The sequence below is a fragment of the Ciconia boyciana genome, chromosome 2 (assembly GCF_034638445.1).
Source record: "Ciconia boyciana chromosome 2, ASM3463844v1, whole genome shotgun sequence".
Classification (NCBI taxonomy): Eukaryota; Metazoa; Chordata; class Aves; order Ciconiiformes; family Ciconiidae; genus Ciconia; species Ciconia boyciana.
In genome coordinates this window covers 79,243,445-79,266,102 of record NC_132935.1, presented here as the reverse complement: position 1 = coordinate 79,266,102, position 22,658 = coordinate 79,243,445, and the positions used below count along the sequence as shown (strand labels likewise).

Sequence of the window (22,658 nt, the reverse complement as noted above, 5' to 3'; positions counted from 1 at the left end):
TGTTTTCATCCAAATTAAGTTTCAAACTAGCATTTAGCAAAGATTTTGCTCTGCTAGGATTGGTGTATGACCTACCTTTCTTGTGCTAAATAAGACTTTTAGGTTTCGGTGCTGCCTTTTGCTGTCTTCCAGCACTTTGACATTTATGACACCTATTTACAATTTCATGACATTAAATGACAAAGAGAATATTTTCCCCACCAGATAGTACAGAATTAGGAGAGTTATCACAACAACTAGAAGTAGAACTACAGAAGAATCTAGGTATATTCTTGTCTGACAGCTGATATGTCAGAACTTAAGAATGGAGTATATGAAAGCCAACGCACTACTTAGAGAGCAGGTTAGTAGGACAAACCAGTGCAAGAGCCAGTTTGTCTTAGATCACATTGCTGCGAGAAAATTAAGAGCCACCTTTCTCAGCTCTGAAGTCATGATCATAAGTCCTCTGCTGGCGTTGGATGGATAAGCTGACTCTTTCTTACAGAATATAGTCAGAAGTAACAGTACTGAGGTTTTGCTAAATAAAGTGTTCAGGCAGACAAGCGTGCAAGAGACAAGGGTGTGGGTTCAGGTGCTTTCTTTGCCTGATTAGCTTGAAGATTTTTCTTTCACTTCTGAACATCAGATTACTGAATTTCCTGGTGTTGTAGCTTATTTAGTACATCTTGCTGAAGCTGCTGCTTTGCTTTGTTTGGAAATAATTAATCATTGGACCAATGTATGGGAGTGACCCTGTTGCACAGTAATTGAAATGTTCATCTGGGAGAAGGATTTTTTCTGACTAATCCCAAAACTACTGAATATTTAAATACTTTAGATTGAGTAGTTGACCAGAGAGTCTTTAATTATTCTGTAATGAAAGATCAGAGCTAATCAGTGTTCCAAGTGGCTGCATTCACCAATATGCTGCTGGTGAAAAGAGTTTATGTTATGTCCCCTTTAGACACATTTTATTTTGAGCCTGTTTGCTTAGGCATTTTCTTATTATGGATGTCAGAATATATGGAGTGGAACATTTTTTTGGAGGGGGGCACTGTTTTGATTTGCTGGTGTGATGAAACTTACTGACTGCCTCTAAATGGCAGGATTCAGGAGCACTTCCTTGCTCCCAGGTTTGGATTTGAGTCAACACACCACCCCTCTACTGCTCCTCGATTTCATGGGAAGAAAATACATGAATAAGAGTCATGTAGTGTAGCTGCAGCTTTTGGAACAGAAGGCGCTCATGAGAATGGGAAACCATGAATTTTGGTGGACACTTTCACAATTTCTGGCTAGATAGCAAGGAAACATCATGACTTAGTTCCACCTGACCAGAGCCAGGGTACTGTGAAACATTCTTTTCATTATCTCCATGTTGAACTGTAGCAATTTGCTAGCTTTTATAGAAAGATTAATACTGGTACAGCATGCTTGGCATACCTCATTACCAAAGATGTGTTCTGCAAAGATCAGTTCTCTGTTCTTTGCAGAAGAGAGACATTTGTTAGAAATTTTCTCATTGCCTATAATCTCCCACTGCGCCACTATAGTCATGCTGTGTTAAACAGAATCATGTTTCACTGTCAAACACTAGAAAAGCGAACTTTCTTTGCAGTCTGAGCTTAGAGGTAGAACCTCTTGCCAGAAACCCATGAGACTCCTCCTGAGTGTGGTAAGATTTCTATCTCAATCAACCAAGCAGTAGCATTTGCACACTGTATTCATGCTTTTCTGATTTGAAGTTTGATTAAGAGGAAATAAAAATACATTCTGTTCTCTGCCTCTGGGTTTTCATATAGTGCTCAGACAGGGAAGGGACAGCTATTTCAAATAAACTGAGAGAGATTGTGGACATTGTTGCACATCTTAATGCAAATGTCTGTACAGTCCAGCATTAGAAGTCTAGAAATTGTATCACCATAGCCTTCAATGTGCGCTTATGAAACATATTAAATATCTACATTAAACACACTAACTGACTCTCTGTAGGATTATTTGATACATAAGCACTATGAATTGTATTTAAAACATAAGTGTTTAATCCAGGGATAAAAATTTCACAAGGGATGAGGTTACCTGGTTTTTCCAGGTTCAATTTATCTCACCTAACTCTAGACTCCATTGTGGTCTGCAAAGACAGCTAGCACCCCTGAGGAATGAGGGATCCATCTGAAGATAAGCATCTGATATAACGGGCACAAATCACCCTCTAGAGGTACCACTTTCTTTCCATGGTGTATACAAAGGAAACAGCGACGATGAGCTTAGACAAGACACTTGAATTTGACACGGCCAAAGTTAGACGAGGTTAGCTCCCAAAATATCTTCAGAAAACAATTAAACAAAGACAACCCTTCTAATTTCAGTCAAACAGTCTGAAAGAGTCTTTTATTTGCCTTTTTCCTTTTTTTGGGTGGTGGGGGCATGGGAAGGGAGAATAAAATCTGAAGAAAAGTCACAAATTCCTTAAAGGAGAAAAAGGCACCTGGAAACCTGATCTTAGATTCCCAGTTGTCACTGCTTTCTCTATGCCAAACTTTAAACAATAGTTGTTTTTGAAGACAGGATGTAATTTTGTCTGAAATACTGTTTTAGTGGCCACAATCTCTTGTGAAGAGATTGATTAAATCCTACTGTTACCCACAGGAAATCTATAGTGCATTCAGAATTTAGTACAGAATAAAACAGGTGCTGATAATCAGTAATGTCCTGTAGTCAGGAGGAGTACATGTTGAGATGTTATCTCTCATACTGTCTTATGGAAGTTAAACCATGGTATTCTGAGATAAGAACAAAATGAATTGTGGAAGTTAGAACTGAATTTGATGACAAATTCAAGTTTGATTGACAAAAACCAACTCTTCAGTTGTTTCAGTTTGGGTTGGTTCAGTTGGATTCAATTAACTTTGGGATTAAATATTTAAACACAGAAAAGCTAGGTACAAGAAATAAAGTTCTTGTGGTAACATAACATCCTCTATCTGCATACTGTTTGGGTTTTTTGAAATACATTATCTTTGCATTGCATTAATGTTTGTCATTGCATTTTACCATTTAAATTTTACTAAGTAAGTTTTGAAGGTTTATAAGGTTTTTATAAGTTATAGGTATATAGGCCTGAAGGTATATAAGTTTTATGCTTCAATGGTACTGTCAAATACTTGCAGAATATCTTCAGAAAGTGACAACACTAGAACAATCTTTGCTTATCCCTGTTACCTGCTGCACTTTAAAGTGTTTCATGCTGTCATTTAGAAATGATTCAGCATACTTGAATTTTGGCTTGAGATCATCTTTTCCCAAAGTCATGAACCTAGGCTGCTTGGATAATTGAATTTTCTTTGTTAGGTTTGCACAGGAGGACATAAGGCATAAATCAGTCAAGTAATATAATTTATTAGGTGTCACTGCTGCTTCTCTCTTATTTAGAGCTGTATTCCTTAGCTACAGGCTAGACTAGAGAATTATTATAAATATATGTGCTTTATTAGAGCCTCGCTTTTAAAGCAAATTAATTGAACTCAGCTGGGAATGTTGCAGTTTTCAAGAAGAATCACGCCAATCAAAGTCTCATTACAGGCTTTTCCAAAGGCAGATTTTTTCTCCTGTACTAGTTAGGGCAGGTGACTTTCATGTTAACATGTCTCCGAACAGGATTAATTTCTTGTGGAGTTATAAGACTATTCCAATTTGACCAAAAAGTTTAAAATATTACTTAGAAATTATCAAATCATCTTGGTTTAGATCAGAATTATATAACATAATTAGGCAATTTTTTTTCTGTTCTACATGCTTGCTAAGTATAATGGAATAAGTAAGTCAGCAACAAAGGAGAGCGAATTTCTCTGTAATTTTGCCCATATTGAACAAAGCATAAGCACTTAAAATGAGAGAATAGTCTTCTGTTTAGATGTCAGTTCATATCTTCTGTCTTCCCTGGTCTTAGAAGTTGATGGTTATTTTGTCCACAAAATCCCTGTGATTGCTTTTACTGAAGTTTTTGCAGTACTTGTTGTTACTTGTGGAATTTTTTGCTTTAGGGAAGCACAGCTGCCTTTTAAAATTGTACTGGGATTAAGTAGTTCAATTCCCTTTTCTAGCTTCAGTGTGCAGAGGTTTATTAATTGAGTACGACTTCCAAACAACTGAAAATAAGCCGGTTGGTAAACTGCAAGCAGAATTCTCATACATTCTAGTCGTTCACAGGGCTTTAAGTCAGCCATAGGCTTTCTGAGATTTAGTTTAAAACATTTGAATGATGAACCTGTCATAAAGGCCAGATCTGAATTTGATTCACAGCTGTTCTGTCTGTCTTGGGAAAACTATTCATTAGTTCATTGATGATGCCATGACTGATCATTCTTTTTGCAGATTTCACAACTATTTCTATAGAAAGGTTTTAAATAAGGAGAGCTTAGGGGGTTTTTTTTAGCAACTAGACTTTTGTTGTTACTAAGCAAAGGGCATTGGCTCTTGCATTCTGTTTTAGCCAGATATTTTCATCCTGGGGACAATAAGCTAAGAAATACAGAAGGCTTAATGTTGTTTTTTGTTGGGTGGCACAATTTGGTTTCTGTTCTTGGAGGTGGATGTGGAGCAATCAGAAAGTGATCCAAATCGCAAACACAGGTGGCAAGCAAGAAAACCACAGTTTAATGAGAAAAGTAGGAGTTTTCATAGTTTCATGCCACTTGAACTGAAATATTACCATGCTTTTATATTTATACCTTCTCCTATCGAATTTGATGTAAACTGTGATACAGATAGGACTTGGTTCTGTATAGCCACTTACTCTCTGAAGAAGTTTTTCTTGAAGAATTTCTACAGTATAATATTTTGGTTAGTTTTGCATTCCCCCCCTCCCCCCCCCCCCCCAGTTAATAAACAGGACTTTTTAGGTGAAGGACTCAGTGATTCTTATTCTACATCCATTTTCCATAGCCTAAGAAGTTACTACACATCAGTTGGCCAAAGAAAGAAGGGGATAGGACTTTTCATTTGCAACAGAGTCTTTGCATGGACAGGTACAAGAGCTCTGCAGACATGTAATAATTAGACCATGGGTCCTCTTTTTTATGTGTATATTTATATATATGTGTATATGTGTGTGTGTGTATTTATTTATTATACATGCATATATATAAGTATGAATTTGTGTGTATGTATGTATACGTGCACATGATTTATTGGATTGTCCTCATGCTGGTATTATGCTGGGCAAATTCACCCTAAAGATTCATACTCCATATTGGCTTTTCAAAATAGCATGTGAAAGTATCAATATTCTAATAATAAAAACTTGTTAGGGGGATGCCTTTATTGAATATTAGCTATATAGGATATTGAACAACTTTTAAATAAAAGAGACTGCATGATCTGAGTTGTAACACAGTGAAAATGCCTCAGAAGCACAAGGTCCTGAAACTGAAGGGGTTTGTTACAGAATGCTGTCTCATTACTTTAATTTTCAACGACGTCCTCTTTTCTTTTAGATGTCTTCTCTAGTATCTGTTTTATATTGTATCTGCTGCTATGTTTATATCCGATCGTTTTGTTCAGGTCACACTTTTTTTTGCATTGTCAATGAAGGAGATATTTACGGTTTTTGTAGAAATGCAGCGGCTGTGTTGATGGGATACTTACACAGAGTGAATTTTCTGTCATTGCCAAAGGTGCTCTTTAGAGTTTTGTGTTCAGAGAGGCAGCCGTTCTGTGTCTTGCCATCTTCTGAAAGAAATAATCTTTCTTATTCTTTTCCTTAATGTATCTGAAAGAGACAACCACCTGCTTAGTTTCTCTCCACACATCTTCAGAGGCCTAAACTCTTATAATACTCAAGAAAGATCCTTAGAATAATCTGTAAAACAGATTTATAATCTGTCTGTTCACGGTGTTTTCCTTTTACAAGAAGTTGCAAGTAACTTCTGAATACAATTAGCAAAGGAGATTTTAGGTGTGGAAAGTATGAATATGCAAGAATAATAGGAAAATAGTCATGTCTTGAATAATCAGTCAAATCTCCTTCTTAACAGAGGAAATGGATCATGTTTACTTTTCATAAGAGTCTAGGTAAAAGTAAAGCTGGGATCGAGAGTTAACTATTTCTACTTTTTTTTTCCCCATTGTGCTTAAATATCACTGAATCATTTAGGTTGGAAGGGACCTCTTGAGATCAGCTAGTCCAATCCCCCTGCTCGATCAGCGTCCCCTAGTACTGGTTGCCCAGGACCTTGTAAAGTCAGGTTTTGAATATCTCCACAGATGGAGACTACACAGCCTCTAAGGGCAACCCATTCCAGTATTTGACCACACTCACAGTAAAAAGGTGGGTTTTTGTGTTCAGATGGAATTTTGTGTGTTTTAATTTGTGCGCATTGCCTCTTGTCCTGTTGCTGGGTACTACTGAGAAGAGCCTGGATCCCTCTTCTTTATTCCCCCCATCAGGTATTTATACATATTGATGAGATCCCCCTGAGCCTTCCCTTCTCCGGGTTGAACAGCCCCAGCTCTCTCAGCCTCTTCTCATATAGAATCATAGAATCATTAAGGTTGGAAAAGACCTCTAAGATCATGTACTCCAACCATCAACCCAACAGCTCCATGCCTACTAAACCATGTCCCGAAGTGCCATGTCTACACGTTTTTGAACTCCTCCAGGGATGGTGACTCCACCACCCCTCTGGACAGCCTCTTCCAATGCTTGACCACCCTTTCAGTAAAGAAATGCTTCCTAATATCCAGTCTAAACCTCCCCTGGCACAACTTGAGGCCATTTCCTCTTGTCCTATCGCTAGTTACTTGGGAGAAGAGACTGACACCCACCTCACTACAACCTCCTTTCAGGTAGTTGTAGAGAGTGATAAGGTCTCCCTTCAGCCTCCACTTCTCCATACATACAGTTCCTCAGCAGCTCCTCATAAGACTTGTTCTCCAGACCCTTCACCAGCTTCATTGCCCTTCTCTGGACACGCTCCAGCAACTCAGTGTCCTTCTTGTAGTGAGGGGCCCAAAACTGAACACAGTATTTGAGGTGCGGCCTCACCAGTGCCGAGTACAGGGGCACGATCACTTCCCTAGTCCTGCTGGCCACACTATTCCTGATAAAAGCCCGGGTGCTGTTGGCTTTCTTGGTCACCTGGGCACACTGCTGGCTCATATTCAGGCGGCTGTCAACCAGCACCCCCAGGTCCTTTTCCACCGGGCAGCTTTCCAGCCGCTGTTTCCCAAGCCTGTAGCGTTGCATGGGGTTGTTGTGGCCCAAGTGCAGGACCCGGCACTTAGCCTTGTTGAACCTCATACAATTGACCTCGGCCCATCGATCCAGCCTGTCCAAAGATGTCCACCAGGGCCCCAAGATCCTTCTCTGCAGAGCTGCTTTCTAGATGGTTGGCTTCAAACTACTGTTGCATGGGTTTGTTCCTTCCCAGATGCAAGACTTTGCATTTCCCCTTGTTGAACTCCATGAGGTTCCTCTCTGCCTAGTTGAAGTGCGACACAACCCTCTGGTGTATCAGCCACTCTTCCCAGTTTTGTATCATCAGCAAACTTGTCCAGGTCATTAATGTAGGTGTTAAACAGGATTGGACCCAGTACTGACCCCTGGTGTACATCACTAGTGACTTTCCTGCAGCTGGACTTTGTATGACCCATCACAACCCTCTGGGCCCAGTTCAGCCAGTTTTCAGTCCATTGTACTGTCCACTTATCTATCCCATAGTTTGTTGACTTGTCTATCAGGAAGTTATGGGAGACAGTGTCAAAACCCTTACTAAAGTCAAGATAAGTAACATCCACTGTTCTCCCCACATCCATGAACCTAGTCACCTCATTGTAGGAGGGTATAAGGTTGTTCAAGGAATATATAGTATTGTATTTCCAGAATGTAAACTGATCTTGTTGTTTTTAATGTGCAGTTTCTGTCTGAAGAGAAAATTCTAAAAGCCCCTCTATGAACACTGTATGAATTACTGTAAAACTGTGAAAAGACTGCTCCTTGTAATAAATTTTTTAATGCTCTGGAAAGAAGAAAACACAGGGAAACACTTGCTGCAGACCAAGCTCCACATGAAAAGATTCTTTAGAATATTCTCCTGTTTCAGAGCTAAAGTACCTCAGAGCTTTCCCTTAGAAGATTCCCCTCCCCACTCCCCCATTTAAATCACAAGGAATCTAATATCATAATAGCAAATAAGGTCACACATTTTCCTTAGGACTGAAAAAGCTACACCTGTCCTGCAAAAATGACTTCAGAACATCCTAGTAGTGGTATGAAGTGATGCACACTGCAGTGTTTTATGAAGAAAATGACTGGCAATCTGGTATTGGCAATCTCGAAATTCTGATATTAAAAAATACCATTATTTTGGTCTCACAGCTCACTGCATGCATAAGTTGGGCATTTCCATGACCAAAGTAATAGAAAATTGCAAAAAAAAAGGTTCTTACAGAGCTGGAGAGTGGACCTGTATTCATGATTCCCATACTGTTTCTCTATACTTGCTCCCTTTTTGGATTTGAATGTATGTCATATTTCTTGAAATGCTGCTTTTAATATCTGTGTAATAGAATATGGCTCAGCAGGAGAGAAATAGTTACCCTCTATAATCACTGAAAGGTTTTACCCATTTTTAGTCATTTTTATATTGTTGTTCTGCTGTTTTCTTATTAATTTCAACAGTTTCTTATTACAAGTATTTCTGTGTCGCTGCATCATCATTCCAATATTGCCAGTTGTTATCAAGTGCTGAATAAAAATATGCAAAGTCTCGTCTACTTTGGGATGATTGTGAATGTACTTCTCAGGGCAGAACTTAAGCAGTATTACTAATGCCATAAGCACAGGTAGAAATAGGGCGTGATTGTTTCAATACTGGACACCACAAATGAGGGGCTCCTCCATTCTGGTTAGCCAGGGTACTGGTCCTGTTCAGTCCAGGACTCCTGTTGGGCAGTCTCTTCACAGTATTACTTGTAGCTGTTTTCAGTACGTGATTCAGTACATCTTCTGTTTCTTTAGCTGCATTTGATAATCCCACAGTGCCTGTGCTTGTGGGTAGGGCATAAAACAATTTCTTAAGAATAAAAGTTTGTGTTGCAGTTGAAGCTGCAAACAATCCCCTGCATTTCTCCACTGTTGATGGTACCGTTCATCTGTACTTACATTAGCAATACTGAAGCTCTAGCACAGGCAGGCAGTCACATCCTCTGCTGTTTTAAGTACTATTCATGGGACCTTCTCTCATCACTACTTAAATAAGTGCTTGTAATAAAAACAGCATTTAGTGGTCCATCGATCATAGAGTTTCCAGTGATGCTAGCTCTGGAGAAGGTGAACTGTTTTGACAACAGTAGGAAATCCCAGTAGTGTTACTGGAGATGCTTAGTAGTGATGCTTAGAGGTAATGCTACAGCTCAAGAGTGAGTTCAGTGTTGTGCTGAGTACAGTTGAGAGAGTCTTTTTCCATGCAGAACCAAGCCTGAAAGTGACTCAAATTAACTGCAGATTATTAGAACTTCACCCGGGGCTACATCCAGGCATATTGGTTGTATGTGGTGAACAAGATTCTATGTGTTCCCCTTTCACTGACAAATAGTGGACTTCAGTCTCCATCAGTGTTTAATCTAATGCCTTTTCTCAGTACTGAACTCACTTAGAAAAGATATTTTCCACTTGCCAGACGGTTATTTTAACTAGGAAGTATTCTATCGTGTGTGTCTCCAAAAGGCTGATTTCCGTAGCTTATATGTGGTTTAGAACACTTAAACTCAGTGGAAAATAAACTGTTTTTTAAAGTGGCAAAACATTGCTCTTCACAAAAGGCAATCTCCCTAGATTTTGTGGAATTATTGCTGTACATTGTCTAAAGTCTGACTGTGGTTAGGATAAGTACAGTGCGTTGCTTTCTAGGACACCCGTGAGCCTCTGGGCACAGCAAGCACTAGTGGAGGCAGACTGGGTGGATCAAGTGAGCAGAGCCCTGCAGTAGGACCAAGGGGAGCTGGCTCAATGCATGGTCACAGGCAGCTCAGTCCTGTCTTCTGTGCCACCTTCTTCCTCTAAAACAGAGGCAATAATACCTATGTAATGTATTTGGAGATTTTCTGATGACAATTCTTGTGCAAGAGAGAGATAATTTTTATCATCCTCAGGTGGAGTAAATTGACTTTAGTTCAGTCATTACTGAATCCAATGCAGCTGTAAAGCTTTAACTAAACAGTTGGATCCAAGTCTTCACTGTAGTTCTGTGCAAGTGATTATGAAATTTCTATTATGGAAGCGATTCTTAAGATGAAACTAGCGTTTAGACTGTGAGACTAAAAGACAAGACCCTCCTGGTCATATTACTATTAGAAGCCTAGGAGTAAATTTGAAGAGGAAAAGGTTGTTTTGGGGTGAGATACTGTTTTAATTCAGTATTGTTTTTTTCAATCCTTATTTTACTAGGATTGTCAGGGGATTTCTTGCGTTCTGGACGATACTCTGCTCATACCATCAATGGTGCCTGGTCACCCTGGTCTCCATGGTCTCAGTGCAGTCGTGACTGCAGTAGAGGCATACGGAATCGCAAACGGGTCTGCAGCAATCCTGAGCCCAAGTACGGGGGACTTCCTTGCCTCGGCCCATCTCTAGAGTACCAGGAATGCAACATTTTGCCTTGTCCAGGTAAGAGTCAACTGAAATGCGAGAAGCATGTGAAAATAAAATAACTCATCTTCAAGGCTATATCTTGCAATAGTTGGTTTCGTTTGGGTTTGGTTTTTTTTTTTTTTTTTAGTTGGTAGGTTTGGGGTTTGTTTTGGTTTTTTAATAAACTACGGCTCAAATTTACTTTTATAATAGTAAGTATATTTGGGTAAGATTCCCAAGTAATGTCAATCAGCTTATCATCAACAGTATTAACAGCTATGTCTTTTTTCTCTTGTGAGACTTTGACTGTAAAAATATAATTTTAATAAGTAAACTTATAAGAGAAAAAAGACATAAGAAATCTGGCAAGACATGAGAAATCTGGCCTAGTCTTTATTTAAACTCAAGATATCATTTTCAGCACAGTGGTTGCTGGCATTAAATCTGTGCTAGCTTTTGAGTGTAGAGCCTCCAGCAAATAAGGTTCAGGACTGATCACCAAACTAGATGGTAACTCAAGTAGGCCATAAAGATTGTTCTTGGAATCTTGAGCTTCTCCTTCATTGAAAGTTGTTTTATGATTCTATAAAAAGGGTTACAAGTAGAATATATGTTTTCAAGAAACTACTTTGGGTTATAAATCATTGTCGTATCTTAGACATTTGGGGAAAAAAAAAATCTTGGTTTCAGTCACCTCTCACCCTTCATAAAACAGACATCCAAATTCAAAGGCTTTTGAGCTTTGCAGAGGCTTTGTGGAAAAAGAAAGGGGAAGGATATAGGAGAACACATGAAGAAAAAAAGTGCAATTGGAATAGAAGGGAAGAATTCAAGGTAAGAAACAATAGAAAGAAGGATGATGACTGAGAGACTCAGTTCTTTCCAGTATCAACAAGTAAATTTAGAAATAAGCTTTCATACATCTTTAATTGTATTAATTATGTATAACAGTGCTGCATATTTTATTATTGAAGACTTGGAGCTTTTGGCATTTATTCCAGTGTGGACCTGAAGGATTACTATGGCAATATACATATTACATATGTATATTACTATAGTAAAACATACGTGTGTGTATTTATCTATGTCTATATATATCTATATAGTTACAAGTTGAAACTGTGTTCCCTAAATCATGGATATGTTTATTTTAATATGAGTATTTTCTTCAGTCTTATAATTGCAGTGCTTTCTCTAAGCTTTGTAAAGCCTTTGGCAGTCACTGTCCATTCTCTGCATCAGAATCTAAGCAGTAGATCTGTGCAGAAGACGGGGCTTGCCTTTCAGGAGGACACAGTTTCTTGAAAAACATGCTTCCATCTTGAATTGAACCTAAGTAATATGTTTTGGCAGATATCCCACAAACCCAGCAGCTCTGTGAGTATTCTGGCTGCTCAGTGAATGTGAACTTCTCTGCAGTTTTATGGCTAATGGGACAGCAGAATTGCTCAGCAACTTGAATGCCTCAGGCAGCCCCCTGAGGCATTCAAGCCTCCAGCTGTCCTGCTGGTGGGGCAGATACAACGGGAATTTCTACTGGGGATCCCTGCTTCAGTCTGGGTGGACACCCATTGAAGTTCTGAAAAAGGCACTTGAGCACAACAAGCCAGCACTTTCTGGTGAAATTTTCTTGCTGCATCCAAGGAGGAGGAAAGTAGCTTTAGATGCTCATTGTGTAGCTTCTCTATCTGGCAGTGTAAGCATCTGAGGAGATCAAGGAAGATATTATATGCTGCTTTCTGAGTTTAGAGGCATGATCAGTGAAGGGTGGCCATGTTTTCTACACCAAGTAGTGTGAGAGAGAGGTGAAAGGGAATCAGCAGATAACCAACAGTTGGCAGAGAATTATAAAATTGTGGCCCAAATCTTCTCCACATTTGCACAGCCCTAGTGCATGCTCTAATTCATTAGTTCCCAAACTGCAATCGTAACACCTTGTTTTTCTTGATGTCGTGGTTTAGCCCCAGCTGGCAACTAAGCACCACGCAGCCGCTCGCTCACTACCCCCCGGTGGGATGGGGGAGAGAATTGGAAGAGCAAAAGTAAGAAAACTCGAGGGTTGAGATAAAGACAGTTTAATAGGTAAAGCAAAAGCCACTCACACGAGCAAAGCAAAGCAAGGAATTCATTCACTACTTCCCATGGGCAGGCAGGTGTTTGGCCATCTCCAGGAAAGCAGGGCTCCATAACGCGTAATGGTTACTTGGGAAGACAAACGCCATCACTCCGAACGTCCCTCCTTCCTTCTTCTTCCCCAGCTTTATATGTTGAGCATGACGTCATGTGGTGTGGAATAGCCCTTTGTGCAGTTTGGATCAACTGTCCTGGCTGTGTCCCCTCCCAGCTTCTTGGGCACCTGGCAGAGCATGGGAAGCTGAAAAGTCCTTGACTAGTGCAGCAACAACTAAAACATCTCTGTATTATCAACACTGTTTTCAGCACAAATCCAAAACATAGCCCCATACCAGCCACTATAAAGAAAATTAACTCTATCTCAGCTGAAACCAGGACACTTGGATAATAAAATTATAAACAATTCTGTTTCATGTGGGTGCACTGTTAATCTGTGAAAAATTTTGAAGGTTGACAGTAATGCATTAGGTCAAAGATTTAGGAGGCCATTGTACTAACATGTGCAAGTCTCCCCAGGGCACACAGTAGGTGAAGCAAGCTAGAACGTAGCACCTCCTCATTGGTTCCTTCTTCCCTTGCAAAGGGAATCCCTCCATAAGACACTGCCTTCAGCTTTCTTTGAAGCAGGTGAGTGGAGTGGTAATAGCTAGCAGCTCTGCTCACAAGCTTTAAGATATCTGATTGTATTACTATACTGTAGTAACTGAAGTGCATTCATTAAATGGGCCTAGATTATCTGTAAAACAGGGCCAGATTTGTTGTTCATCCCTTGCTGTTGATTCTTAAATTAAATGCTGTCTTGAACTTTGTTGGATTTTTTCAAAGTTAAAATAAGTTAAAGGTTTTCAGAAGTGGTATTTTTAATTAGCTTTGCAGCTAGTACACTGTTACATTTTTTTGAAGGAAATTGTTCCAACCAGTAAAACACATAGTTACGCAGACATAAGTTTGACATAGAGGAGCTTGTTGTTTATGCGTTAGCCAATACCCAAAACTAAAATACATGAAGTTGTAAGGCAGAACTTGAAATTGTGCTTTATATAAAAATTATTCCCTCTTCTGCTGTCTCTGAATTTGAAAATATTTTCAAAGATCAGTTGGTATGAAGTGTGGTGGGCCTTTCTCAAGCAAGAAGGGGTGTCCTAATATATCTAATAACTTTCTTCAGAGACAAGTTTCATTTTTCTTTTTAGTGCAAAGCAAATTTTAATAAAGATGTAGAGCTTGAATGAAGTATTTAGATGTATGATAGCCTGCGAGGAATCACAAAGTTCCTTAGCTACAGAACTACTGTTTGCCAGTAATTAAGAAGAAATGTAAGGGGCTAAGTCAGATCTCAGATAAATCTGAAGGGAAAACATTGCAAGTGGTAGATGTAATTGATTACTTTTTTTTCTTTAAGACATGGGAGAGTAAAAACTGATTGCAGAATAAGGCTTATCCATAAATTAGACCTGATTATAAGTTTGTAGAAAGGGAATAATTTTTTATTAGAGAAGCATAGTGATGAAATTGAATTCTCTCGATTTTTAATGAAAGTCACAGAAAGTTAAATTGGTGCGTAAACATGGACATCTATTAGGTTGACATTCATGAGACTTCATCAAGAAAGGGGAAACATAAATAATACATGCGTGAAGAACCTTTGCTCCAGGCCCACACGTACAAACCTGGCAGACCCCACAGTAGGGGCACAAAGGAGACCAGCCAGCAAGAGAAACTATGGTTTGATCAATTTTCAGCCTTCTTGTTAACCACTGGGCTAGGGACTGGATTTCATTTCCTGGATGCTTATATTTAGGACAGCTATATAAAGTCGTTCTTATCCTAGCTATCTAAGTGACTTTCTAAAATGTCCCTGTTAGGTTTTGTTCACACAGCCCTTGTGGATGTTTATGAGAAAGGTTGGTGTAGGTGCAAATCTCATCATGGTATTGACTATACCCTCCTCACATAGATGAGGCTGTAGGCAGAGATGCAGGGACTGAGCAGGAGTAAACATGTCAGGCCCTTCTTGCCACTTGAGCATCGAGGAGAAAAACAGGGACTGCACAGTTCACTCGTGCCCATGTAAGCAAGTGAGGTGCAGACAGAAAGGCTAAGGAATGAGAAGAGATTTTGTTCTGACCTCAACCTGAAAGTACTGACCATAGTACTAGAAATAAAAATGCAACAAAGAAGAAATGGATGTTTTCTAAGATTTACCTGCGCTCCCTCAGAGTAAGGACAGCTTCACGTGCTCCCTGCTGGCACAGAACTATTTAGTTGCAGTCCAGTCCAGTCATTAGCCTTTCAGAAATATTCCGGTTAGGAGGAAGGGGCAAGAGGGCAGCCATAAAGAAACCTTCCTGCTAGTGCAGGCTCAGGTTCTGCTTTGCTCCCTGTTCTGCTTATTGCAGACAGGATCAAACCCTTATGATGTAAACTGCTGAGAAAGATGAGTGATGGAGAAATATACTGAGCAGTGCTTAACTCATGCTGAAAGTCAATAGGACTTTATGCTTCTAAATCAATTAATCTGGGCTCAGTGTCATCCTGGAAGATACTAAGTACTCTGAAGGACTGACACAATGAAAAAGCCCATGGAGCAATCACTGAGTGTCCAAGGCGCTCTCGTCTGGTTAACTGTCTTGTAGCATAGGTTTATATATACTTATTAATTAATACTTATATAATATTATATATACTTAATAATATATTAGCCAGTAATTTATGGCTAAATGTGTTGCAGGATCCCAGAACTTTAAAAAAATACTGAAGCCATCTAGAACCTACCTTCAGCAGCTACTATTAAATCTTTCTTGAGCCTGCAGGGGAGAGAGAAACAGTGAAATTTTTCCCACAGCTTGTAGCAAAGTAAATGGTCCACCGACATGCGGATTGATAGCAGTCACTGGGCAGATTACTTTTCATTCACAGTATTTGAAGGCTGAATATATAATAATAAATTGAACAGTGCCAGAGAATTGCCAGAAATTGTACCCAGGCCCGGGAATATGATTTGTCTGTATTGTGCAAGTTTTAGAATGATCCCTCATACAATTTTGCCTTTGACTAACTAGCACGCTCCCAAATAATCTGCAGAATTAGTTTGGAAGTCAGTGTAGGGTAAGGCCTGTTCCCAGTACTTCATTTCCATGTGGCCAAACTGCTCTGAGGGGTAGGGTAGGAGAACTTGCACTGTTGTCTTGCACTAGCAAATTATGCTTTGGCCCTGTGCCTTTGCCCCTTTTTTATGGCTCAGAGATGTGGTGAATAGAGTTGAGCTGGCAACCACTGAACAGCCTCAATAACTATGGAAAGGATCTGTGAATACTCACTGACATTTCTCTTTTCTTTCGGTTACTAATATGTGGTCAATATGAAAAGAAGGTAATCTATAATCAGACATATTAGGGGTTTGTTATCCTTGGGGACTTGTGAGATATTTACACTATGAAGACAAATAGATGATGAAGAGAAGCATTGTTGGAATGGTAAATCCTGCAAATTTACAAACATTACAGGAATTTACTAACTAAAAGATTTGTTTGCGTGAAAATAATAATAGCTAAACATAAGGAATTCTGTCCTAGTTCACAATATTACACGTCTCTTCAGTTATTACTATAGGAAAAGACAACTTTTTCTTCTTTATTGTTTTGTTTTATTTCTTGTTGCTTTCTCTCTTATTCTTTTGCACATAGAGACACTTGACCAATGTGCCTTAATTAGGAGTTTAAAGCATAGCTACATGAGTGCCATTGAGTAGCATGAGCTATGTGAATTTCTATTCCCTTTTCTTCTCAGAGCATAGTGGTGGATCAGATGGAAAGGACAGTTGCCGTCTCTTAGATTTGAAATTCTGATACTTTGTGACAATATTTTGGGATTTTGCCAGTTTAAAATTTTTACTATAGTAGTGTTAGTTTGGTTTAGTTATGACATTTTGACTGAGAAGAACTGAATAAATGTATATATCACTAAATGTGCTAATAACAATAAAGAGTTTCAGATATACAAAACTCCCTGAAAGACTGTTTAAGTTATTTATGCATCCCCTAAAGCCAGTTATTGCTTGTTGGTTTTTTCTTCATTATTGCTTTTATTTTTTTTCTCCTATATTTTTTTTTCCTTGCAGTCATACTTGGCCACAAGGAAACAGGATATATTTAAAGGAATGGACAAAATCTATCCTGCAGTAACTTCCTAAATCAGGGGGAAAAATTGCTCTGATCCAATAAAGCTTGTCTCTGAGGCTGATGAAGCCTGTCTCTCCCCATGAATTGATCTCTCTAGGCTGCTTCTGTAGCCAGTGAGGAGAGGGCTGAACTGCCCTTTGGAAGCAGCTGTTGCTCTTCTAACTTAAGAGTCTCAGTTACAGATTGAAACCCAGGTTGATCCTTAGATTTTGGTGTTGTATTTTCCTTAGAAGCATTCGTTTGCCTTCTGTGTTTCTGCACTGCACTATGTTGGCTGTTTCATCCAGCATTGCTTTTATGAATAAAAGGTAATTGTAGCATCACAGAAGCAAGACTTTGCCTTTGCAAACTATGATGTAAAAATTGCTCTTTCCCACAGTGAAACATATGCAGCAACATCCCACAGGATTAGGAAAAAGCAGTAGACTAAGTGATGTGGAATGGGATGATCCCCAGGTGTCTGGAAGGGAGCAGTACTATCCTAGGTCTGTAGGCTGCCAAACACGCAGTGTCCCCGAATTTAATTTTTACTGAGCCACTGGGAAGCACACCATCTGCATTTCAGTGGGTGGAAAGGACTACTGCCCCTCTATTTATGCTCCTTCATGCATATATAAAAGACTGACCTCTCAGCATTTTTTATTCTCTTTTGCTACACTTTCAAAAAGATGAACATGAGAATTTATAAACCTGAAGACAGACACCAAAAAAACCCAAAGAATTTTTGTTGTTGTTGTTTAAATTTGAAATGAGACCAGACAGTATATGAAGGAGCCTGTGATCCTATCTGTGTTCTTATGAAAGCAGGTGAGGTCAGGGTGTCTGCCCATGCTTCCTTCCACTTCCTTGTAAAACCTCAAGTGCATAGCAGGGTATCCAGTTTACTTAATTGTCTCTTGGAAATTCTCCAGTATTGTGGATGTTTTATCATGTCCCCAGGAGATCCTGTTTCTGTACACTGTTTCTCCCTAGATCATCCTCTTCCCTATGTTTTTTTTTTTCATTATAGTGAAGAAATATTTATTAACCACAACAGCAGCCAGTAGGCAAAAAGTTGTTTGCTTTACTATAAAGGAAAGACCATTGTTTGAGAGCACCCTGCTAGCTGAAGGGTGCCTTCTTCCAAAAGGGACCAACCTCAGTAATTGTCAGAAAATGTAAAAACTCTTTGTATTTTTCATTGTGGAACTGCTTTAACAACTTCCTTTTCTCCAACAGCTCTACAAAACAGTTATGTAAAGAAACTGTAGTGACTGGAACTTTCCTTGCAGCTGTGTATTTTTCCTCCTGTAAGAAGCAGAAATAACATTAAGGACTCCATGACAAAAGGAAAAAAGAAAAAAAAACCCAGATGGTGCTGTGTTGCTAAGCAACTTTAAAGAAAGATGAAAGAAACCACAGAGCTCTATTTAGGTCTTGTAAAAACTCAAGCAGTAAATACCCACTCCTTTGATCTTATTTAACCATGATGATGCTTTATCTTCCTTTGTTGCTGAGAAGGAAAAGTTCTGGGGACAAATAAAAGAGGTAGTTATGACAGTCCTTGAAAGGCCTAGAGATTTAGGATGGCAGCCTGTCAGTAAATAGTCACTAAGAAAAACAGTTATAATTACACCATCCAGCTCAACCATGATCAAATCTAACGTCTATTATTATGTCTGTCCTTTCCCATCTTCCCCAGACCTGCTTCTCCTTCTACATCCGAAGGCTTACAGTATAGCCATGATCACCGCGGTTGTGGAACACAGTGACATTCTTAGATATCACATAGTTCTCTGTGTTCTTGGCCACCTATAGATAGATGGCAGATGGCAGTTTCAAATGCATGCGCATTTGTAATTCTCACTCTGGTCCATTGAAAAGTAAGTAGAAAGTTTTGGGGGTCACTGTCTCCATTACAGTGAACAAGCCACAAGTAATGTTTGCAGACAATTTATCTTCTGTCTAGGCAATCTCAGGCTGTCATTCTGTTCCATGGAGGTCTATACACTGCAGCAGAAGTGCCTCTGATTATTCATTTGAGCTAGTCAAGGATCATTTTAAATAATTAAAAAAAAAAGGAGTATCTGGAAAGGTAAAGCTTTAATATCACATGAAATGAATAGCTTAGGTAACAGCTTCTGCTTTTATTTGACATAATTTAAAAAAAAAAAAGGCAAGTTCTGAATAAAAGATACCATGTCTTGAAATTGTTATAAAATTGCACAGTATATTTCACCTGCACTGAAGACAAATAACCTGTGGCTTTCTTAGATATGAGCTTGCATAATATTACATTAACTGAGTTATCTCAGGCAAAAAGACGTATTTGTTTTCCAGTGACTATATGAATAAGAGAACAAGTCAAGCACTCTACTGAGATGCAGTATTTATTTATGATAGGTGGTATAAAACTCTCTCATATATCTCTATAGCTGGATGATTTGGCTGATAAATATATCCTGGAAAAAATGTAGCAATCATTGAATTCCTTAAAAATGGAAATAATTTATTTAAATGACATACTTGGAATATAGTACCAGATTCCATGAATCCTGTGTGTCCAATCAGGCTATTCAGAGGCCAGATACATTACTTGCAAAAGTTTTTACAGCTATTGTTCTTAGCAAGGAAGTGCAAACTCCATGCTTTCTTGATTTACAGGATAATGTTGCAAACAGTACAAAGACTAAAATGTTATATGTTCAACAACTTCTCTTATAGTATTAGTTAACAGCCTTAGGTATGCACTAGCGAATTACCTGTTTGATTAGCAGATGAGGACCTGAGGGTATGTTGTATCTGAAATTACATTCAAAAATGCACGTATAGGTTTTAATATCAAAATATCCACATTCTCCTAGCTCATTTTCTAACTGTTGCAGCCTTTGCATAGAAATAATTCTACTTGATTCACAGGTTGCATTTGTGATATACCAAACATATACCTTGTCATGTCTGAACACCTGCGTGCCGATGGGAAGCAGTGAATACATTCCTTGTTTTGCTTTGCTTGCGCGTGAAGCTTTTACTTTCCCTATTAAACTGTCTTTATCTCAACCCATGAGTTTTCTCATTGTTACTCTTCTGATTCTCTCCCCCATCCTACCGGGTAGGAATGAGCGAGCGGCTGTGTGGGGCTTAGTTGCCGGCCAGGGTTAAACCACGACAAATGCTACCAAAACAAAATGAGTATTTTTTTAATGTTCTATGTCTCCATCTAAGGGAGTATTTAAATGCAAATACTGCACAGATATTTTCATTGTAAATTTTTTTTTTCATATTTGGAACCTCCTTTTTTTTTTGTAAGACATAATTACGGAATAGCATTTCAATAAACCAGTGGAAACTGGTTTACTCATTGAAAGGCTGTTTGATTAATTGAACAGAAAGGATCAAAAGGAGTCATTGTGAAATGATGGATGAATGTTTTGGAGACTTCAGTGACAATCAATTGTTTCAACAAACCATGAAGCAAAGTCTTAAAAGGAATGTCTTAAATGAGCACACTGTAAAAGTGTGTAAAGAAAATGTGTACTTACCTAGTATTTTTAAAAGTAGCCAATAATAAGTTTCTGTCTTGTGTGGTAAAATGCCCACTGCTGCTGTGAGTGATGGGAGGAAAAAAGGCAAAACTTCTGCTCGGTTCAGGGCTCTGTCGTAAAACAAAACTTTACTGGCACATTGCCTTTATTATACTTAGAGTCTCATCTATTAGTGTCACTTGAATTACACACACTCTATTTCTTTTAATCAGTTGCAGACATGGTAAATAATTTCCTTACTTAAGTATTAAGAAAGCAAGTGATAACACTTTAAATAGAGGTTTGAAAATAAATTAATTTTTTGTAGGATATAAAAATTTTGAAAGTTTAGTTTTTCGTTGCTTTTTTCCCCCCCCAAAAAAAAATTTGAAAGAGAAATGAACAAAATACTGAGATTCTTCCCAGAGGGAATGTTGTCCCTGGGAGAAGTACACCTGACTTTGTCATGTGGCTGCAGATAGGAAGCCTTTGGCAGATGGGCTGCAATATGGCCATAAATGCCAGAAATACATCCTGGAGCAGTAGCTTTAAGAACAGAGGCTGCAAAGGAGCCAGTCCAGTGCAGGCAATGAGATGAACTTTTATTAGAAGCCTGTCTAGTGGCCATGTGTCGAAAGCCGTCTGACAAATGGGGCTCCCGTGAAATCCAGCCTACGTTTCAGAGGAACCTTGTGAAAACTCAGACTGGAGAACAGTTTGATATACTGTAATCAGTAAATACTAGTGGGGGGAAAAGATATTATTCTTCAACAACCTGTGTTTGAAACTTTAAGTGGCAACTCCTTTTTGTCATTTGTCTGTTGCTTTTTCAAACTACTGCCATTGTTCTGCTGCTGGCATCTATGCTAGAGCTGCATTAAGACTGTAACATTATATTGGCCCATTAAACCTTACAACTGTGTTAGATCAATTGAAATGGGTTGTAGGGTTAAGGCAATCTCACCTGGGTTGCAAAACAAAATCTGGATTCCTCAGTCTCTGTTGATATTATTGGGCTAAGTTTTATTTTATGAATAAAAATTTACTTTGAGCTTATAATACTTCTGCTACACAAGCTTTGGTGTTTTATTTCCTCACAAGTGAGAAAAGAAAAGGAAAAGAAAAATAAAAGAGTTTTGACCTTAAAGCTATTATGGTACCCACTGAAAGTGTCTTATATGGATGAGTAACTTTGTTAGACTTTCCAGTATACCAGGAGCTTTTAAAATATGTAAATTAAATTGCATTGTGGTAAGATTAAATTTGTGGGCCTGTGTTCAGTGGCACCTAAAAATGTCCAATAACTTCAGTAGGCCATGAATTAGATCCACAAAATATGAGAAAGATGGGTTGGATTATGTCGTGTCACACATTAACTTGGAACAATACGATATTTTGTGTCTTTTCAGTGGATGGAGGCTGGTCTTGTTGGTCATCTTGGTCAAAGTGCTCAGCAACTTGTGGAGGAGGGCATTACATGAGAACCCGCTCCTGCACAAACCCAGCACCAGCATATGGAGGAGATATCTGCCTTGGACTGCACACTGAAGAAGCACTCTGCAACACACAGCCATGTCCAGGTATGGCAAATCAGCCGATGCAGCTTTGTTGTTTGTATGCTACAAAATAAGGCATTCACAGTTAGGCAACATAATGCTCCTTGATCTATTATTTAGGAGCAAATAATTTCTCTCCCTTTTTAAGTGCACAATCCGCTCTTACATGCTACAATCACAGTAAATCAAGTAATAGCAGGATATAGCCTCCAGGACACCACCTCCTCCCTCCCTCCCTCTTTAAAAATTAAAATTTAAGTTACCAGGTTCCGGGTCTGGATAAACTAAAATTGTATAATATTTGAAGTGGATCATGCAAAAGGCCTGGGAGACTTTTAATAACGATATCATAAAGAAGTGCATTTGTTGTAACACTAAACGTTCACAGCAAGCAAATTGCTGAGGTTAATATTCAACATGTGTTATCACAAGGTCCTTCAAGTAGATAATGTTTGCCCTGTTTTCATATAAAACACAGAGCAAACCTTAATGCTGTTTGTAAAATACCTTCTTCAGCTTTGGATGAAGGAGCAGACTTTTAAATGACTTTTTAAATGACTGTGGAGTACTTAGTAAATAAAATGTCTCAGCACTCCTGTTAGTTGTATGACATTATGGATCGTGACTTTTTCTGTAACTTTGACTCTGCCCTTTTACCATATTAAAGGAAACT

At 38.7% G+C, this 22,658-nt stretch overlaps 1 protein-coding gene across 2 annotated transcripts in view; it reads left to right on the top strand.

Moving 5' to 3' along the window:
* SEMA5A (semaphorin 5A) overlaps nucleotides 1-22,658 on the top strand; it is a 354,266-nt gene that overhangs the window by 314,816 nt on the left and 16,792 nt on the right. For both annotated transcript variants that reach the window (XM_072853077.1, XM_072853078.1), the window contains exons 18-19: nucleotides 10,430-10,648; nucleotides 21,839-22,009. In XM_072853077.1, coding sequence (XP_072709178.1) covers nucleotides 10,430-10,648; nucleotides 21,839-22,009 — 390 coding nt within the window. The remainder of the gene's footprint in view (nucleotides 1-10,429; nucleotides 10,649-21,838; nucleotides 22,010-22,658) is intronic.